This window comes from Felis catus, chromosome B2, assembly GCF_018350175.1.
Source record: "Felis catus isolate Fca126 chromosome B2, F.catus_Fca126_mat1.0, whole genome shotgun sequence".
NCBI classification, from domain to species: Eukaryota; Metazoa; Chordata; class Mammalia; order Carnivora; family Felidae; genus Felis; species Felis catus.
In genome coordinates this window covers 43,716,284-43,735,522 of record NC_058372.1, presented here as the reverse complement: position 1 = coordinate 43,735,522, position 19,239 = coordinate 43,716,284, and the positions used below count along the sequence as shown (strand labels likewise).

Genomic DNA, 19,239 nt, shown 5'->3' with positions numbered 1-19,239 from the left:
CAGCTGATGTGTCTAGGGCTTGCTCTCTGATGGGTACGGTGCCCCCGTTTTGAGTGTGTAATCTCTCTGAATCTTCCCAGCCACCCCATGGGGGAGGAAGGACGAGGGGAGGTGGGGGTTTAGCAATAGAGCTTCTCCCCTGGGGGCTACTCCCGCTGGGGGCTCAGGACCTTCCCTGTGAGTCTGGCTTCCTGTCTTTACCCTGAGTGAATCCTTCACCTTAAAGTGGAATAAACCTTGGTTTGAATCTGTGTCCTGCGATCAGCAGGATTTTTCTTCCTGCCACTTCAGTATCGTACTGTTTTAAGAGACAGGTGATGACAGGTGAGCAGGGGCTCACAGGAGCACTTCTAGAGATGAATTCTGGAAGGATTCAGTTCTCATAGCTCCTGTGAGTGCATCTGAATTACTTACGGTGGATGGTTTTGACCGAGATTTCAACCCTCTCCGCTCCTACTGAAGACTCCACCCCTCCAGTCGCGTCTCAGATAAGTCACTTGCGCTTTCTGGACCTCAGTTGGCCTCGTCTGAGAAATGAGGGAGTTGGGTGAGGCTTGAGGGATCTGGGTGGGGGTGAGGGTGGGGCAGCCTTCCAACAGCAAAGCCTCTTCAATGGCTTTCTGAAGTCATGTGCTGAGAATAACGTGGAAAGCTGTTAGAGGAACACTGTGGGAAGGCAAAGCCTTGAAGGACCCATGAAGGTGGTGAGGGGTGGTTCTCACTTTATGTCTTCATTTCCCCTTCGTATTGCAGTGATGCCCACTGTCCCCCGGAGGTCCACTTGCCTGCTGTTCAGGGTAGAGGGCCAGCCCGAAAGTTCCATCTTCTCAGCAAACGTTTAGGGAGCCCGTGCCAGGAGCCAGTGTGGTCTGGGAGCCTAGGGCCATGCTGGATCACGGAGTCTCTATTCAGCCAGTGGAATTCTTAGATTCAGCTGTGAGATTCAGTGCTATTTTTCTTCCCCAGCCCACACTTTGGCAGTATTTTAGAGTGTCTTTTGAGATCGTCTTTTCTAATTTATCCACTTTATAAATAACAAAGCTAAGGCTCAGGAAGAGGGGGAAATTACTTGCACAAGATCACACAGTTCCTTGTGCCCAAACTAGGTCTGGAACACACGCCTTTTTGTTTTGTTTTTTTTAAGTTTATTTCTTTTGAGAGAGAGAAAGTGCAAGTGGGGGAGGGGCCGAGAGAGGGGGAGACGCAGAATCCGAAGCAGGTTCCAGCCCCTGAACTGTCAGCATGGAGCCCAACACAGGGCTCAATCTCATGTGAGATCATGACCTGAGCTGAAGTAGGACGCCCATCGGACTGAGCCCCCCGGGCGCCCCAGGAACACAGGACTTCTAATCTTTTGCTTGTTATTCCACTCCTGTCTTTTGCTTAAAGGGCTACCCAGGGAGCTCAATTCACCCAGACAACCTGCAAATATCCTGGCTAGGGTCTTACCACAAGCAGCGATCCCAAATGCATAGCACTCATATCAAAGGCGAAGTTAAACATTCCTGTAGCCTCCCCCGCTTCCCAATTAATTAAAAAAGAATGTGCTGTTTTTGTTTTTGAGTCTTGCCTTTCCAGCCAGGGCTGAATTAATGTTAAATAGAGAATTTTATTTTATTTTTTTTTTTATTTTTATTTTTTTTAATTTTTTTTTTCAACGTTCATTTATTTTTTGGGGGGACAGAGAGAGACAGAGCATGAACGGGGGAGGGGCAGAGAGAGAGGGAGACACAGAATCGGAAACAGGCTCCAGGCTCTGAGCCATCAGCCCAGAGCCTGACGCGGGGCTCGAACTCCCGGACCGCGAGATCGCGACCTGGCTGAAGTCGGACGCTTAACCGACTGCGCCACCCAGGCGCCCCTTAAATAGAGAATTTTAAATGGAAACCAAAGCAGCTCCGTAACAAGGGCTTCCCTTTGGCCTGGGCACCCATTACGGATGCTCTGTCCTTGTAAGTAGCAGAGGTAAGAATTGACCAGATCTCACATAGGATTTAATAGGAAAAAGCCCATGTGTCTGGTTTCAAGACTCCGGGAGGCTGCTGTTGCCCATCTTCCTTCTTTCCCAGATCCTCACTCACCTGCTTGATGCCTGGAACCTCACCATTAGAGCTCTATACCTTCTGCTTATATCTGGTCCACAATCACTGCTACATAGTTATCAGGAATTCACACTTAAATTTCAATGCTTTCAGAGTGGGCTTTAAGAAATGGAAGTAGGGAAGATGCCATGTTGGTCACGTATGGCTGAAGGGGTTAGGGACCAGTGATGGCAGGAATAAAGACCCAAAGGATACAGGGACGCCCAGAAGATAGGCTTTTGACTGGTTTGTGGCCTTGCCTGTGATTGGGCAGGCATCCTCAGACTGAAGGAAGAAAGGAGAATTCTTGGGGGGGTTCCCCTGATACAGCACAAAGGACAAGGCCACCTGCTTGCAGTTGCCTACACACCCCACATTGTGTAATCGAGCCTCCAGACCTGTGCATGTGCAGTCAGTTCTGCTCCCCATGTCCTCACCCACTGCTTTGCTTGAGTAATTCCTCCTACCTTTAGGCTCACGTCAAGGATCATTGCCGCCCTAAGACCTTCCCTGATTCTCCTGTGGCCTCCTTCATGTTCCCAATCTACCTCTGTCATTATTGCACTTCGCTTATGACCCCGACGTCATCTCCTTACCACCTGATGCCTCGACGCGGGCCAGCTTTCCAAGGAGAGGGACTGGTTCTCATTCATCATCAAACTCCCAGGCTCTGCACCGAGCAGGCCTTCAGTGAAGATGTTTGTTCTCCACCTTGCCCAGGTGGTCAGGTGACTGCATATGGTTCAGGGTGTGGCTAAAGCCTCCTGGTGCTCCACACAGTCAGGAAAGTTGAACTAGGACTTTATGGGGCGGGGGGGGGGGGGGTCCCACCTGTAGAAGAAGCAAAGTTGTATGTGGGCTAGAGGATAGTGCATGGGAAGAGGAGACGTGGTTGAGCACATATGACCATGTGAGTACGTGGGCCTGGTCACAGGGCTGTCTGTCACCATCAGGGAGGACCGGCCTGCAGAGATCTAGAGCAATCTTGTGTGGAGGTGCAACCATAAAGACATTAGCTGGCAAGGGAGGCTCCTGGCATTGTGGCTGCATTGACTTGAGGTTCTCCAGACATCTGCATCCAAAGTGTGCTCTCCATTCCCTGAACGGCTCAAAATGGCGCCCTTCTTATAGGCCTTATGCAAGTGCTGACCGTGGAGGGAGCATTAGTAGGAGTGGGGTGGGAGGAGGAGGGCTGGGACCTGAAGGCTTCTCCAGTGCAGGAGTACCAAGGAAACAGGGAACAAAAAGAGTAAGGAGGCACCTGCCATCTCCCTGAGACTCTGACTTGATGTGTTTGGAGTGGGTCTGGGGACCTCTTTTTGTCAATTTTCTTGTTTAGCACATTCCTCCACTAATTCTATTGTATAGCCCCAACCGTGAGGACCACTAGGTCAGAGGTCACCCGGACTGGTTGAACATTGAAAAAAGAAAAAAGAATTCAATGTTAAATCAGAATATTTGCGAGTGGGGTCTGGGCATGGCATTAAAATTTTTTTTTTAACATTTATTTACTTTAGAGAGAAAGAGTATGAGCAGGGTAGAGGCAGAGAGAGGGAGACACAGAATCTGAAGCAGGCTCCAGGCTCTGGGCTGTCTGCACAGAGCCCGATGCGGGGCTTGAACTCATGAACCGTGAGATCATGACCTGAGTCGAAGTCAGACACTTAACCGACTGAGCCCCCCAGGCGCCCCTGGGCATGCATTTTTAAATGAGCATTAGACTTTTCAAGTTCTGTAAACCTACTTTGCTGACCTATTATAACATATGAATTTTGCAAAAAAAAAATTCCACAGGGTCCCAGATTTAGGTGAACCTATGTAATAAATTTCATGACTCAGATTTGCTGTTAGTGGCATAAGCTTTTAATCTGCCATATTTGGGAGGTTAGGGTGGATGAGAGTTATTGAGCCCAACTGAGAGGCGGGATGACAGATTTTCTGATTTCTCTAAAGTCTTCCCAGACTCGCTTGTGATAATCAAGATGCGGTATTGAAAACTCCACATTCAGACAGCCAAAGCAGAGGGCAGGACGAATAGTATATCGGAGGGACGGTCGTCGCTGTCACAGGAGCCCAAGCGCCAACTGTTGTGGAAGAAGCCCAACTCAATGTCAGGATATCCTGGTTTAGTATAAAGGTTATAGGAGTTGCAGGTTCATTTCATGAATGTAGGGGAAATGGATCCTTGGTCAAAAGGTGGAAGCAGTTTCTCTAGCATCTTAAATAATAAATAAAAGTATGTCGAGGGAGGAAAGCAAAATTTTGACAGTGGCCTAACTGAGTGGAAAGCATGCTTCCTCCGTTAGGACTGGTATACTCTGGGGTAGGCTTAAGCAAGAAGGCATCTTCTTCAAATTAAACCCATGGGGGAAGGAGTTCTGTTTATTTGAGGCTGTAGATTTGTATCGCTCTTTGGTTTCCTGGGCTTTGGTACATTTCTGACGTGGAAGAATTCCAGTTTTTGGCTTGCCCGACTCAAGCATGGGGGTTCAAGCATAGACAAGGCTGAAGAACACAGCACGATGATCCTGTAAATATTTAGGGCAGAGGTTCCCGGATAACGAGAGGACGCACAGGCTTCCACTGGGCTTCAACAGAAAATCACCAGCAATCTGCCACAACCTGACCCTCACCTTCATCCATCCACCTCCCTTGAGTTCTTGTCTTTGGCACCTGAATGACCCGAAAACAGTTGTGTTGAAGAATGTAGCTCTGCAGAGAAACTCAGTGACCTTATAGAGAATAGACATGCATGTGCCTATGATCGTACTTACAGCTAACCAAACATACATCGCTTTCCCTGTCTCCCTCATGGTCAGTGGGAGACTGTCCTCATTCAGGGACACTTTTCCAGCCAGTGGACAGCGATCATGGTTCTTCCTGTGTTTTCTTTCTCTACTGAACGTATTGCTTCACAAACAAAACCCTGAACACCAACGTAATGCTGAATTGTTGTGCCATCAAAGAGAGGTCTCCTGACTCTGTACCAGGGCATAGCATTTCACAAACTGGGATGTTTAATTAGCTCTTCCTAAATGTTTGTCTTCTGTGGTCATAATGACTATAGCTGTAAATTTATAAAGCGGATATCATGGGTTTTATACGTACTACCACTCCGTTGTATAACAACCTTGCAACGTAAATATTTCTACCCCCAATTTGCAGATAAAGAACCTGAGGTTAAGGGTGTATGTGTTATCTGCTGGCTAACATACCACTCCAAAACTTAGTGGCTGTAAGCGATCAAAACATTAATTTTGTCCGTGAACTTGGCAGTTCGGCCAGGGGGTGGTAGGGATAACGCATTTTATTGCACTAGGTGTCATTTGGGACAGCTCGAAGGCCGGGGGCTGGAATCATCTGAAGTCTCGCTCATTTGTGCGTCTGATGGGTGGTGCCACCTGTCAGCCGAGGACTTGGCGGGAACACTACACAAAGCCTCTTCCTGTGCTCTGGCCTTCCTCATGACAAGGGTTCCCAGGACAGGCATCCCAAAGGAGAGAGGGAGTGCTGGGAACAATCTGTATCACCTTGTATGACCTGGTCTCGAGAAGTCATACAATTTGACATTGTACAATTCATCTAGGCAGCCATAAAGGCCCACCCGATTTCAAGAAGAAGGCAAATATAGACTCCACCTCTGGAGAATATTTGGAACTAGAAATACTGCTGTAGCCACTTTGGGAAATAAAACCTGTCATGTACAGCTGCTTGACATCACGGCTGGAATTTGAACTCACGTCTGCCTGGCTCTACAGCATGGCCTTTCTACTGTACTACAGAACTGTGTGAAGTCAAGGACGCAAGCTTGCCTCTAGTGTAATGGCATTTAGTTGTTAAATATTATACCCGGGGCTATTAGATCAGACAGAGCCTAACTTAGAGGCAGAGGTTTGGATGTGGGGGGCCCCCCCAAAACTTGGCGCAGGTTTGTGATAGGAGCACCGTTCTGTCTCCTGAAGCCCAATACAGTCACTTGGATGATGTACTAAGACCACCAAATTTATATTTCTTGAGCACCTTTTGGGTTCCCGGGGCTTCATAAATTTAACTGAATGAATGAATGAAACAAATCGCCAAGTCCCATTCATGCTAATGAAAGATTTATCCACTATCTTATTAGAAAGGGAGATCATTTGGTATTAAAAATATGAATAACAAAGGATACTACCTGACTTTTACTGATAAAATTACAAAAACCCCTCAGGTATCTAAAAACTGGAAAACTTCAATTGTAAGGAGGCAAATTCTAGATAGCATAGGAGGTGGAGCTCACAAAGAAGAATGGAGCCAAGTGGGCCCTATAGCCTTTCAACATTTTCTCTTTTCTTCTTTCTTTCTCTGCATTTCTTTTTGCTGCTTGTGTTTTTGTTTTTGTTTTGTTTTGTTTTGTTTTTCTTTTAAGCTCACAGGGTAAATGGTGTGTTTATAGGTCAGAGAGCCAGAGCACTGCTGACTTAGGGAGGATAATCATGTTCTTGGGAGTAGAGGAGTTCTCGAGGGCGTCACCCCTAAGAGCTGATAGCTGAGAGGGCAAAGGTCAGGAAAAGAAGGTTGTCAGCCAGAGAGCAGGAGGGTCAAATGCAGAACTGACAGCAACAGCACCACATTAAGCCACGTTCGAGGCCTTCTGAGCCTGGGGCCTCGTGCACCTGCACGGGAAGCCTGTCCGTGAAGCCAGCCCAGCAGGCCGGGGGGCACCCAGTGACAGGGAGGCCGCGCCATCTTGACTTTTAAGAAGCAGGGATAAGCAAAAGTTCTAACTACAAGAGAAAAGTCAAGTAGGAGTAAGTTACAAAGAAAAGAAAAGACAACAAAAACAAAAACGCATTGCTTAGGCCCCGAAAGTGATCGAGAGAGAATCATTTTAAAAGAGGGCGTGAAGTGGAAGCAGGACAGGCAAGAGGTTTAAAAGAGACCCATTCGTTTATCCAAACAGCGTGGACATGAAAGAATAGACATAAAAAGCCACGTAAGAATGGGAAGAAGGGGCCGAGAGGAGGGGCACTGGTGTTGGGTTGGAAAAGGCAGCTCTTTCCCAGAGAGTATGTGGAAGAACCCCAAGGTGTATATAGACTCAGTGCAGGTTGACATAAAGCCCAAGGAAAGCTAAAGGACACTCCCAAGAGGCCGCGAGCATAGCAGCAGTATGCAACACAAAAAGTTGTAGGCGTCTTTGGGCCTGAAGCCACTAACAGACCAGACCAATTACTCAGGGTCACGGGCACCGTCGGCCCCTGCTCTCTTAGTCAGACACTTAACAGAGCAGCCTTCTGGTATCGCACCCACAAGGGCCTTTGGGAGGGGATATTTACATAGCTATATTGAGTTGTTTTATAAAACCATCTGGCGAGCTAAGGTGTTGGTGACAGACATTGGATTGATGTCTCAGGTAATAATTTTGCAGTTGCCTGGTGTGGTGGTTAATTTTGTGTGTCAACATTATTCTAGATATTTCTGTGCTGCAGGTGTATTTGGGATGAGACTGACATTTAAATTGGTGGACTTGGAGTAAAACAGATTACTTTCTACAGTGTGTGGGACTCATCCAATTAGTTAAAGGCCATAATAGAAAGACTGACCCCCTCTGAGGAAGAGGGAATTCTACCAGCAGACTGCCTTTGGACTGAACCTGCAACTCTTCCCTGAGTCTCCAATCTGATGACCTACTCCATGAGGTTATGGACTCACTGAGCCTCTACAACCATGTGAGCCAGTCCCTTAAAATAAATATCTCTGTCTCTATCTCTGTCTCTGTCTCTGTCTCTATCTATCTTGATATCTCTATATATCTATCTGTCTACACCCATACACACACACACACACACACACACATACATCCTGTAGGCTCTATCTAGGCAATCCTGACTCATACACTTGGAATTCTTCAGGTTACTTAGCCTTTCTAATCCACTTTACATAAATGCTGACAGTGTCTGAAGCCTCAAATGTGTACTTGTTACCTCTGTGTTTACCGAATGAAAAATGCCCGAGTGACCCCAGGGAGTGAGGCCCTAAGTGTCTGCTGAGAAAAGGGATGTTGTTTCTTCAAGGGCAGAACTCCCTGTGTTCAAGTGGACCACAAACCACCAAGTCCCATCCCTGCTAGCAGCGGGCTTACTAATTATTACACACCATTTGGTATTTAAAAAATAGTCCTAATAAGGAATACTACCTGACCTACACTAATAAGGAAAAAGTGGGCAGCTCCAAATATTGTCATTATAAAGAAAAATTCTTTCTCTTTCATGTAATGTGAATCTATTTAGTGCTCTATAGATGAGTCATTTTATATTCAAAGAAAGTTCTCTTCCTGTGGCCTTTGTCACCTTGACACTCTTTCCCATAAGATAACAATCAGCCTAGCATAGCAGAAAGCTATACATCAGAAATCAGGAATTCTCCCTGATCCTGTCATGGGACCAGACTGTGCAACCATAGGCAAGTTGTTTAACCTTTCTGGACCTGTTTCCTGACCAGGAAGAAAGAGCTAGACCATATCGTCCCTGAGATCAGTTCTGGCTCTATTATTGTAGAATTTTTTTATCTCTAAACTTGAGAAAATTGCCTGATTATTTGAGTCTCTGAGGACAGTTTTTATGGGCTAAAGCAACAAGAAATTGAAATGTGCCATCAGTTAACTTTCTGGAGAAAATGGAGGTTTCTGTCTTCTAGTATTTCTATACTACTTTTTATTTTTAATGAAAGTATTTTTTTAATGTGTATTTATTTATTTTGAGAGAGAGAGAGAGAGAGCAGGGGAGGGGCAGAGAGAGAGGGAGAGAGAGAATCCCCAGTGGGCATCGTGCTGTCAGCGTGGAACCCGATGTGGGGCTCAGTCTCAGGAACTGTGAGATCCTGACCTGAGCTGAAATCAAGAGTCAGGCACTTCCTCGACTGAGTCACCCAGGCCCCCCAACCTTGTTGGGTTTTAAATGAATCAAAGAGCCTAAAAATCTTGCATTTTGAAGTATCAGACATTTAAGCATCTGTAGGAGGCTGGGTCCAGTCAGGAGAGAGAAACCACAGAGTAGTTGAAACAGGGGAAGGTTCACAAAAAGTATTAACCGTGATAAGAGAGTAAGCATAACATACATGAGAATTCTGGAGCTGAAGGAGAATAGCCAAGGAAGGGGTTCAAATCTCAGTGGAGAAGTTACAGTCAGCCCAGCAAAATGCATAGAAGCTCACTGGTTTGGCCAGGCCAGAACCGGTCTGGAGTTGCTTGGGCAAGCAACCGGCCACTGTCCAGAGCTCGAGTGGCAGCATGTGGTCAGCAGTGGTGTCACAGGCGTCAGCGGGAACCAGGCATTAGCGGGGGTAGGAAGCCTTCTGGCTATGTAAGCCTCACATCTCTGTGAGAGGCTCAGCGAGTCCATTTCCTACGGGGCGCATTCGGAGCTGAGAGACAATAAACTGATCAATGATACAGGGTCTGTCAAGCTTAAATGCCATTTATCCATTTCCTGCCACTCCTTCTTGGAACCTCTCTGAAAAATCATTCCCTCTTTTGGACCTTGGTGCCCTCACATGACTTTTGGACAATTACCAGCTGCTTCTTTGTCTGGAGACAAAGCTCTATGTACCTGGTCTTAAATCAGCAGGGGGGGGGGTCTTAAATCAGCAATTCTCAAACGTTGTTGGTGGCCTCTTGGGGTCGTTGAGGCTCTTTCGGGGATTCTGGGAGGTCACAACTATTTTCAAAGTAACAGAATTTCTCCCTGAGGTTGAAATTTCATGAGTAAAAGCTACTAGTGCTTGAGCAAAAATCAAGGCAGTGTTAGGAGTCACGGAGGTGCAGAAAAAAAAAGAGTCTCATTTATGAATGTCCTTGATGAAGCAGTAAAAAGTATATAACGTAATAAAGTCTCAACCCTTGGGTACATGTCTTTTAAACGTTCTGGCTGATGAAATGGGAAATGCACATAAAGCTGCTGGGCTGCGTTCCGAAGCACGAAGTCCTCTAAGGAATAGCACTTTCGTGATTGAGTTGTGAACCGAACCAGCCACTTCTCTCACGGAACAGAGATTTTACTCGAAAGAGCAAGCGGCGCACAAACTGGCTCCTCAGGCTTGGTGTTTCCCAGACGTTTTCTGGAAAATCAATGAAATGAGCCTGTCATTTCGAGGATAACAACTGACAGTATTTCTTGCCAGTGATAAAACACAAGCTTTCGAGAGAACAGTAGACTACTGGAAAACAGATAACCTGCTACCCCGCACTTGACCACTTCTCTTAAACTTCTCCGATGAGCTCAGTGGTGATATTACGGAATGAAATATTTTGACATTGTGTGATGAGACGTATCAGCATTTGGAAGATCTGCATAACTCGGTGAAATGCTGTTTTCCAAATGACGAATTTGTGATGTTAAAAAATCATTCATGGGTGAAAGATCCATTCATAGTGCGAGACAGATGAATGGGGTTTAGTGGAACAGAAGAACTTCATTGATAGGGTTTCAAATTCCACCTATCAACTCGGTTTTAAGAAACTATCACTCGAGTTTCGGTATGGCATTAAAGAAAAATGCCCACAATTATCTGAAAAAGCTATTAGATTACTCCTCCTGTCTCCAACTACATATCTGAGTGAGGCCAGATTTTCGTTTTATACTTCAACCAAAAACAAAAGATTGCAGAAGCCAGCTTCTATTAAGTCAGACATGAAAGATTTTGCAAAAATATAAAACAATGCTGCTCTTCTCACTCAATTTCTTTTCTTAAAAAATACTTCCTTTGTATTAAAATATGTTATTTATTTTAACATACAGTATGTTTCTTATTATTACTGTTATGTTTAAATCAATAAGTATTTAAAATATTTTTTAGCTTTCATAAATACAGTAAATACAGTAAATACAGTAAATACAAAAGCTCTTTGGGATTCTCAACAATCTTTAAAAGCATCTAAGAGTTCTGAGATCATTGGGGCACCTGGGTGGCTCAGTTGGTTAAGCACTTGACTTCGGCTCAGGTCATGGTCTCAAGACTCGTGAGTTCAAGCCCTGCGTGGGGCTCTGCACTGACAGCTCGGAACCTGGAGCTTGCTTCGGATTCTGTGTCTCCCTCTCTCTCTGCCCCTCCCCCGCTCACCCTCTGTCTCTCTCAAAAATATAGAAGTATTTAAAAAATTATTTTAAAAAGAGTTCTGAGACCACAATGTTTGAGAATTGCTATCTTAAATAAATCTCCACTAGTCACTTAAATTTATAAAACTATAGGAATTTGTGAGTGCGACGGTGAAGGCGGAGAGGAAGGTGGCTGCATTACTCAAGGTCACACAGCAAATTAGAGGCAGAGATGGGTTTAGAACAATGATCTCCTGCTATAGTGTGTTATACAGCCCAGACTTCTTTCTCAGGACACTCTTCAGAGTTCCAACATCAGAATTTTGAGCTTCTCAAGCCACAAAAAGGGAGTAGTACCACCCTCCCCTCAACATGCAGCCACTTCTTGTTGCTAAGGACAAAGTAAATAAAACATGGCCCATGTTTTGGGAGGACCCAAGCTCACCATTTACAGGGAGAGACTATATGAAAGGCAATATCTCATAGTATATAATATGACTTACCTGGCACATAACATAATGTATATTCATAAACCTATATAATTACATTATATGGTTATTATCTTATGCGATATTATGTATTATGTAAGTTCTATTATATATAGCATATAATAGAGTATAACTTATAGTAAATACATTTACTATATCTAAGAAATAGGAAGTACTTTGGGGTCATAGTTGGCTGGTGATTTTGTGCATGTGCACTAGGCTCATGGCGAAGCAGAATTGTGAGGGGTGCCTGGGTGGCTCAGTCGGTTAGGTGTCCGACTTAGGCTCAGGTCATGATCTCACAGTTTGTGAATTCGAGCCCCGTGTCGGCCTCTGTGCTGACAGCTCAAAACCTGGAGCCTGCTCCGGATTCTGTGTCTCCCTCTCTCTCTGTCTCTCTCAAAAATCAATGATACATTTAAAAAAAATTCAAAGCAGGATTGTGAACTTGGGAAGATTGCCGTCAGTGGTACCCTGTTCTCCTGACACTTTCTGGCTTGCACTGGTTTCCTAGGCTTTCATAACAAATTACCGTAAACTGGGTGGCTTTTCACACACAGAAATTCTTCTGGAGGCTAGAGGTTTGAAATCAAGGTGTCAGCAAGGTCACATGCTCTCCAAAGGCTCTAGGGAAGGATTCTCTTCCTCATCTCTTCTAGCTTCTGGTGTTTCTGGCAATCCTTGGTTGTTCCTTGGCTTGTAGATGAGGGACTTCAATTTCTACCCCTGTCTCCACATGAAGTCTTCCCTTGCATATCTTGTGGCCAAATTGTTCTCTTCTTATAAGGACATAAGTCATATTTAGAGCCCGCCCTAATCCAATATGACCTCATCTTAGCTTAATTTCCTCTTGTAGAGACCCTATCTCCAAATAAGGTCACACAGGTTTTGGAAGGGCACAGATTCAGTGTGTGTGTGGGGGGGCATTATTTAACTTACTACACTGCTTTTGTGCCTGCCTTCTGCCCTCATTGTTCAGAGCCTCTTTGGGCCATCCATCACATTTTCCCTCACACTTTTCAGGGCCTGGAGTCCCATTGAGTTTCACCTGGCTGTTCTCTGTTTGTGTTTTGAGTGGTTGCCACAAGTTCCTTTCATTGAACCCATGAGTTTAACCACGGTTTATCTGGACTGCATAACTGGTGAGCTGCCAAGGAGGAAAGGGAGAAGCTGAACAAGTCAGTAGGAAAACAGAAACAACAACAATAACAACAACAAAGACGAATACCCGGATCGAAACACGGGCTAAGAACTTGCGTAGACATTTCTCCAAAGGAGATCCAGATAGCCAACCGGTATATGAAAAAATCTCAGTGTCACTCATCATCAGGGAAATGCAAATCAAACTCACAGCGAGATATCCCCTCACATCAGTCAGGATGGCTATCATCAAAAAAAGCCACTGACCCAACCAGCATTGCGGAAGATGCGGAGAAATCGGGACATAAGCGTGCTGTTGGTGGGAGTGCATTTGGAGAAGCCACAGTGGAAACCAGTATGGGGTTCCTCCAAAAACTAAAAATAGAACTGCCTATGATCCAGCAGTCTCCCTTCTGGATATTTATCCGGAAGAATTGAAACCGGGATCTTGAAGAGATAGTAGAACACCTTTGTCTTCAGGGCAGCACTGTTCACAACACGCAAGAGGTGGAAAGAGTCTAAATGCCCACGGACGGATGAATGCCTAAAGAAACTGTGAAGTCTATTTTAAGAGGCCTTGACATAGAAGGAAGTTCAGAAAACTTGACACCAGGGAGGAATCTCAAGGACATAAGGCTAAGCGAGTTAAGTCCATCGCAGAAAGGCACCTACTGCATGATTTCGTTCCTGTGAGGTCACGAAAATGGTAAACATCATAGAATCAAAGCGAGGAGCTGCGGTTGTCAGGGCCCGGGGTGGGGGAGAGGGAGACGAGGAGGTGCTATTCAACGGGAATAAAGTCTCAGGTGAGCAAGATCAGTGAGCTCTGGAACTCTGCTGTGCAACGCCGTGCCTGTAGTCAACAGTAATGTATCGTCCACTGGGTGTCTTAGGGGCTAGATCTCGTGTTCGGTGTTCTTCCCACAAGAAAGGAGAAGAAAAGAGAGGAAAAAAAAGAAAACGAAAGAGGAAGTGGAGAATCCTCCCATGTTGTGTTTATTGCTTCTTTGGCAGTTTTCATTTACCGGGCCTAGTATCATCGTTTAGGACAATAGTGAAAATGGGGGGATCTGCGAAGGCCAGGACCCTGTGCACCCTCCAGCACAGCTGCGTGCACGCGGACTGAAGGGTGGGGTGCGTGCGTACAGCCTGAGCACTGTCACCTGCAGCCCTGTGACCTGGGGCCACCCTGTTAACCTTGTCTGGGTCTTCAGATTGGACCACAGGCGTGGCGGCAGGAGCCCTGCATCTGGAGCCAGATGGCCTGGGTTCAATCCAGGGACCCTTAGGCCAGTTATTTCCTCTCTCTGTGCCTCAGTTTCCACATCTTGCAAAAGGGTGATAATATCCCACTACATAGGCTTCTCATGAGAAATAAGTGAATTCATATTACATGTGAAGCATTTCGAATAGTGCCCGACAACGCAGACATCAGTTGTTACCATTACATGAGTTTTCTGTCCAGCCAGTAAGAATTCCAATATTTTACTGGTTCCTCCTTCAGTTCCCTGTCATTGCCCCTCCCCACTCCCACCAGAGCTAAAACAGGTGACAGTATATGGATATGACTTTTGGTTTTGTTTTTTAATTCTTGTCACTTATAGTGTAACCGGCCCTAGGGGACAGTTCCTTTGTCAGGATGTCTTAAAGGACCAGGAACCAGGTACCTGTTGAGTGAGTGCTTCCTGGGAAGGTCTTAGGGGGCTGACATCATAAACACAAGTTAGCAAACCAAGCTGTTATTAAATTCACCGTTGCCTGTCGGAGTGTGGCTTTATCGGTAACTTTAGCTCTGTGGGTAGGTGTGGCGCCCACGCTGTGCCCTCCCACCTTTCAGATTTTTGAATAACGGAGCCCATGGTGTCTCAGCTGCTCGGGAGTGGGTCCGTTTCCAGCACCAAGGAAAAGTGAGAACTGAATAGGGATGGGGCTTTTGGTGTCGTTAAGAGAGAGGTAAAATAACTGTAATTTCATAGCAATTACCTACAACCAACACCGTCAAAGGCGCCAGTTTTCCGCGATAAACCTGAGCCTCTGCTGGGAGCAGTTTGCGAGGCAGAAATAAGCACACAATTAGGCTCTCATGTATGAAAGACGGCGTCACCCCCTCCCCACCCAAATGCCACAGCTGAACAGACCTCAAAGGGGAAAACTCGCGTTGCATTTTGGGAGTGCATTTTTTTTTCTCCCTCCCTTAGAAAAAAGTCTTAATAAGCCCCCATCCGGGGACCTTTGGATTGTTTGCAGCTTTGCCGGGAAGCCCGGGGGCCTTCACTCCCCTGGCCCTCCCTGTCCTTGGAGGAAGGCACTCCAGCCACCTCTTGGGGCCTTGGTTTCCAAGGCGGCTGCTAGCAAACTGGAGTGAGTGGGTGATTCCCCCTCTAGACACCATGTCAGGGGCCCATAAACCACTCGGTGGAAACGAATCACACAGGGATCGGTTCCCCGACCTTTTTGTTTGTTCATGGATGTGCTGAAAATGAATTCCTTATAAAATTACGTCTCTGTAGCCCACTCAGCAATAAAGCGAAACTTGCCTTTCAGTTGATTAAAAAACAAAAACAAAAAAGCCATGCTATTTTGAGGAAGGTACTGAGAAAGGGAGATCTAGTGAGCAGAATTATGCAAACACTCAGTAATGCTGTTATTATCATTATACAGTAAAACCTTGGTTTGCGAGCCTAATTCGTTCCAGAAACACCCTTGTATATCAAAGCAAATTTCCCCATAAGAAATAATGGAAACTCAGATGATTGGTTCCACAACCCAAAAATATTCGTATAAAAGCGATTACGATACTGTAATATAATACAAAATAATAAAGAAAATACCAAATATAAAGAAAAATAAGCAAATTGACCTGCGCTTTCCTTTGAAAACCTTCCTGGCGGGTGTGAGGGAGATAAGAGAGAGGAGGGTTACTGTGTAGGACTCCTTTCACTATCACTAATGGAATCACTGCTATCTATTGGCTCAATGGAATCTTCTTCTGCATGGGGGCCATTGTATACGCTCACTTGGATGTAGACTACAATACGGTATTAATAAACACTTGTCATATACTGTATTTAATGTAACTGGCAATCAGGCAGCAGAGGAAAGGGGCTATATCCGCAGGCAGCCTGACCTACAATGAAGCAAAACATTCCTGAGCTTCCTCTTGTGTAGAAACGCAAAGAACCGTGCATAGGTGCTTTGGAGTGACAAAACATACACTAGTGCCAGTTGGGGGCATCTTCCAACGTTCTGAAACATCACTGATTTTCTGCCACACGCTGGCCTGAGACTGAGCATCCGGCATGGGAGCCGATCACCCACAATCCTGCAACGAGAGAAAGAGACAGAGAGAACCATGGGCTCAGTTGTGATCATGTGACGTTCAGCATCACGTACTACCCGTATGGCAAGACATCACTCATTTATCAAGTTAAAATGTATTAGAAATGTTTGCTCGTCTTGCAGAACATACTCACAGAACAGGTTACTTGCCATCCAAGGTTTTACTGTATATGTGTTCCTGCCTTATCCACCAGCCAACTCCACAGAAGGCCATAAGCTCCTTGACCAAATGCATTTTTTAATCTGTGTAATTTTCTCCAGTGCCTTGCACATAATCGAGAGCCAATATGCAGTTATTGAGTAAAAGAATAGTTTAACAAGCGAATGGCTTCTTGACACTGAGGTAAAGAACCAGTACTAAGGGGGCTATTGATTAAAATCTTGAGTCTGCTGTCTGGATATAAAGAGATGGGTTGAAGTCTGAGGTATTTGTACTCATGACATAACCATGGAGCAACGACCAAAGGATAGAACAGAGTAAACCAGGGAGGAACATAGTTGGGTTCGGTATAGCCAAAGAAAAGTATTTCTAATTGTTAGAAGTACCCTCAGAATGGACTGCTTTGAGAGATATAAATTGTTGGTGAGTGGGGATATTCAAACACGAACTAGATGATGACCTGGGGGGACAGAAGTTGGTGGTCTAACATCATTTATATTAGACTATGTGATGTTGAAGGTCTCCCTTTACCCTGAGATGGTTCTATGGTTTCAGAAATTTATGAGTACATACTTGCCATACTGGGAACTCAGATTCAGTTCAGTCCGTATTGATTGAGTCCTTACCGCGTGCCAGGCATTGCCCTGCAAAGATATTAGGAAGACAACAGTAAGATAGGGCAACTGCCCTTTGAAGTTAGACTGGTCAGGGCTTTAGTAAGTTCTCTGTATATTCCTTCTTGCTGACATGTACATGCCGATTCAAGACTTTGGTTCTCTTCTTTCTAGGCTGGAATCGATGGGGAAAGCATCGGCAACTGTCCCTTCTCTCAGCGTCTCTTTATGATCCTGTGGCTGAAAGGAGTTGTGTTCAACGTCACCACCGTGGATCTGAAAAGGTAAAAAAGGCTGCATTAATGAGGGGTACCTTTGGCTGCAGGACCAGAGATCTTTCTCTTAAGTGGGGGGGCACAGCTTGCCCATGGCTCCCAGCAGCCTCCTGCTCACACCTCATTGGCCAGACCGTGTCTCAGGACCCTCCCCCACTTACAGGAGAGACACCCGGGACTGCACATTTCTCTGCCCAAATTAACAAGATTTGAGTAGCAAGAAGGAAGGAGTGGATATTGGATGTGCAACTGTGAGTGGCACAGAGATGGGCACGCATATCTAAAAATCCAGGAGTCAACCATTCCAGTAGTGTTAGTGCCCCATCCTGGGGGACCCTAGCGGGACTTCAGGTGTAAGAGGCTGAATTTCCAGGGGGTGTTGGGATCTGACCATTTCCTCTGCTTTGTCCCCAGTTTTAGAATTCCTTAGTGTGAGCCTTCTGGACCATAGGGTGGGACGGAGAGTCACTCGTGCAGTTTTAATGGTTGTTAAAAATACCAGGCATCATTCACTATCTGGAGCCACACGCATTTCAGTCTTACATCCTGTTTCCTGTCTTCCGCCTGTCCTATCAGTGAGCTCAAGGCTCACTCTCTGAGCGTTTATCGTCCACCTCTACCTTCTTCCCTGGCCAGTTTAGCATATTCTCCATGTTGCCTTTGTGTAAATTATTCTATACCCAGAACCCTACCATCTAGAAGTATCTAGAGATATTTCCATTTGCATTTTCTATTATCACTTTAAAATTGAGGGGCGCCTGGGCGGCTTAGTCGCTTGAGCATCCAACTTCGGCTCAGGTTTGTGAGATCGAGCCCCATGTCAGGCTGTGTGCTGACAGTGTGGAGCCTGCTTCATATTCTCTCTCTCTCTCTCTCTCTCTCTCTCTCTCTCTCTCTCTCTCTCCCTGTCTCAGGCCCTCCCCTGCTCAAGCACTCTCTCCTAATCTCAAAAATAAACGAACATTAAAAGATAAATAAATAAATAAAATCTATGTGTCAAAAATTGTTATCTGTCGTTCCTCCTTTGAGTTGGGCTCCCCTCCTGAATTCCTGGGTTCTTCCGTTGTCTAAGCACTGGAGAGTTTCCAGCTCCCTTCTTTTGCCACCTCCATTGTCAATCAGTTGCCAAAGGCAAGGCATTGTCCCTCTGTGCTGTTGCTCACCTTGGGGCCTTCTCATCTGCTCCCAAAGCCCAAAGCAGTGGTTCAGGTCCCACCACTGCCAGCCCGACTGTTTCTTTGTTCTTCCAACTGGACTTCTCCCTTCCGGGTTCTCTTTTTTTCTGATCCATCCTGTATATTATCCGAATCTTATTCTTCCCCAGATAGTTCTTTAATCATGTGGCTCCCCCACTCAGAAAACCTTCTGATCCTTCCCACCATCTGCGGAATAAACGTAGCTGCAGCTCTCTGTCTAATCTTCGGCCCTTCCCAACGTTGTTTCCCGATGCTTCTCTCGGTGGCCTCTCCATCTCTGTCAGGTTGGACTGCCTTTTGCCCCGTCCCCTCTGGCCTCCAGCCCCTGGCTAGCATGTTTCCTCGGCCTCCTGGAGGCTCTCCCGCCTTCCTGAATGGACAGACTGGTGTTCAGCCCCCCCTCCCCCGGATTATCATCTGCGAAAGTGCACTTGCAGGTTTGGCTGGGGATCAGAATGGGAAAGGAAGCCACCTCAAGCATTCCCCAGATGCTTATATTGCTGTCTCATATCTGTTATCTGACCCTGCCAACACCCACTGAGGTAGGTAGGCCAGGCAATATCAGAACTCCAGTCCAAAAGATACAGAAACTTACTGAAAAAAAAAAAAAAAAAAGGAAAGAAACAAGAGACAAAGAAAGAAAACATGTATATAGCAAAGAGTTAAGGACCTTTTAAATGTATGATACAGTGAATATTACTTTCTTGTCCTGGCACCACCAGTTATCGGCTGAGTGACCTTGAACAAGGCCCTTCATTTCTCTGAGCTTCCGTTTCCTCATCTGTACAATAGGGATAAGAGCACTGCCTTGTATGGGGTAACTGTGAGGATGTAGTGAGGCGGGCCATGGAAAGCATTTACATCCACTATTGTGC

The 19,239-nt window shown here is 45.7% G+C and overlaps 1 protein-coding gene across 1 annotated transcript in view; it reads left to right on the top strand.

The window, feature by feature from the left end:
* Positions 1-19,239, top strand: part of CLIC5 (chloride intracellular channel 5) — a 106,174-nt gene that overhangs the window by 39,197 nt on the left and 47,738 nt on the right. The window contains exon 2 of the mRNA XM_011282370.4: positions 17,068-17,177. Coding sequence (XP_011280672.1) covers positions 17,068-17,177 — 110 coding nt within the window. The remainder of the gene's footprint in view (positions 1-17,067; positions 17,178-19,239) is intronic.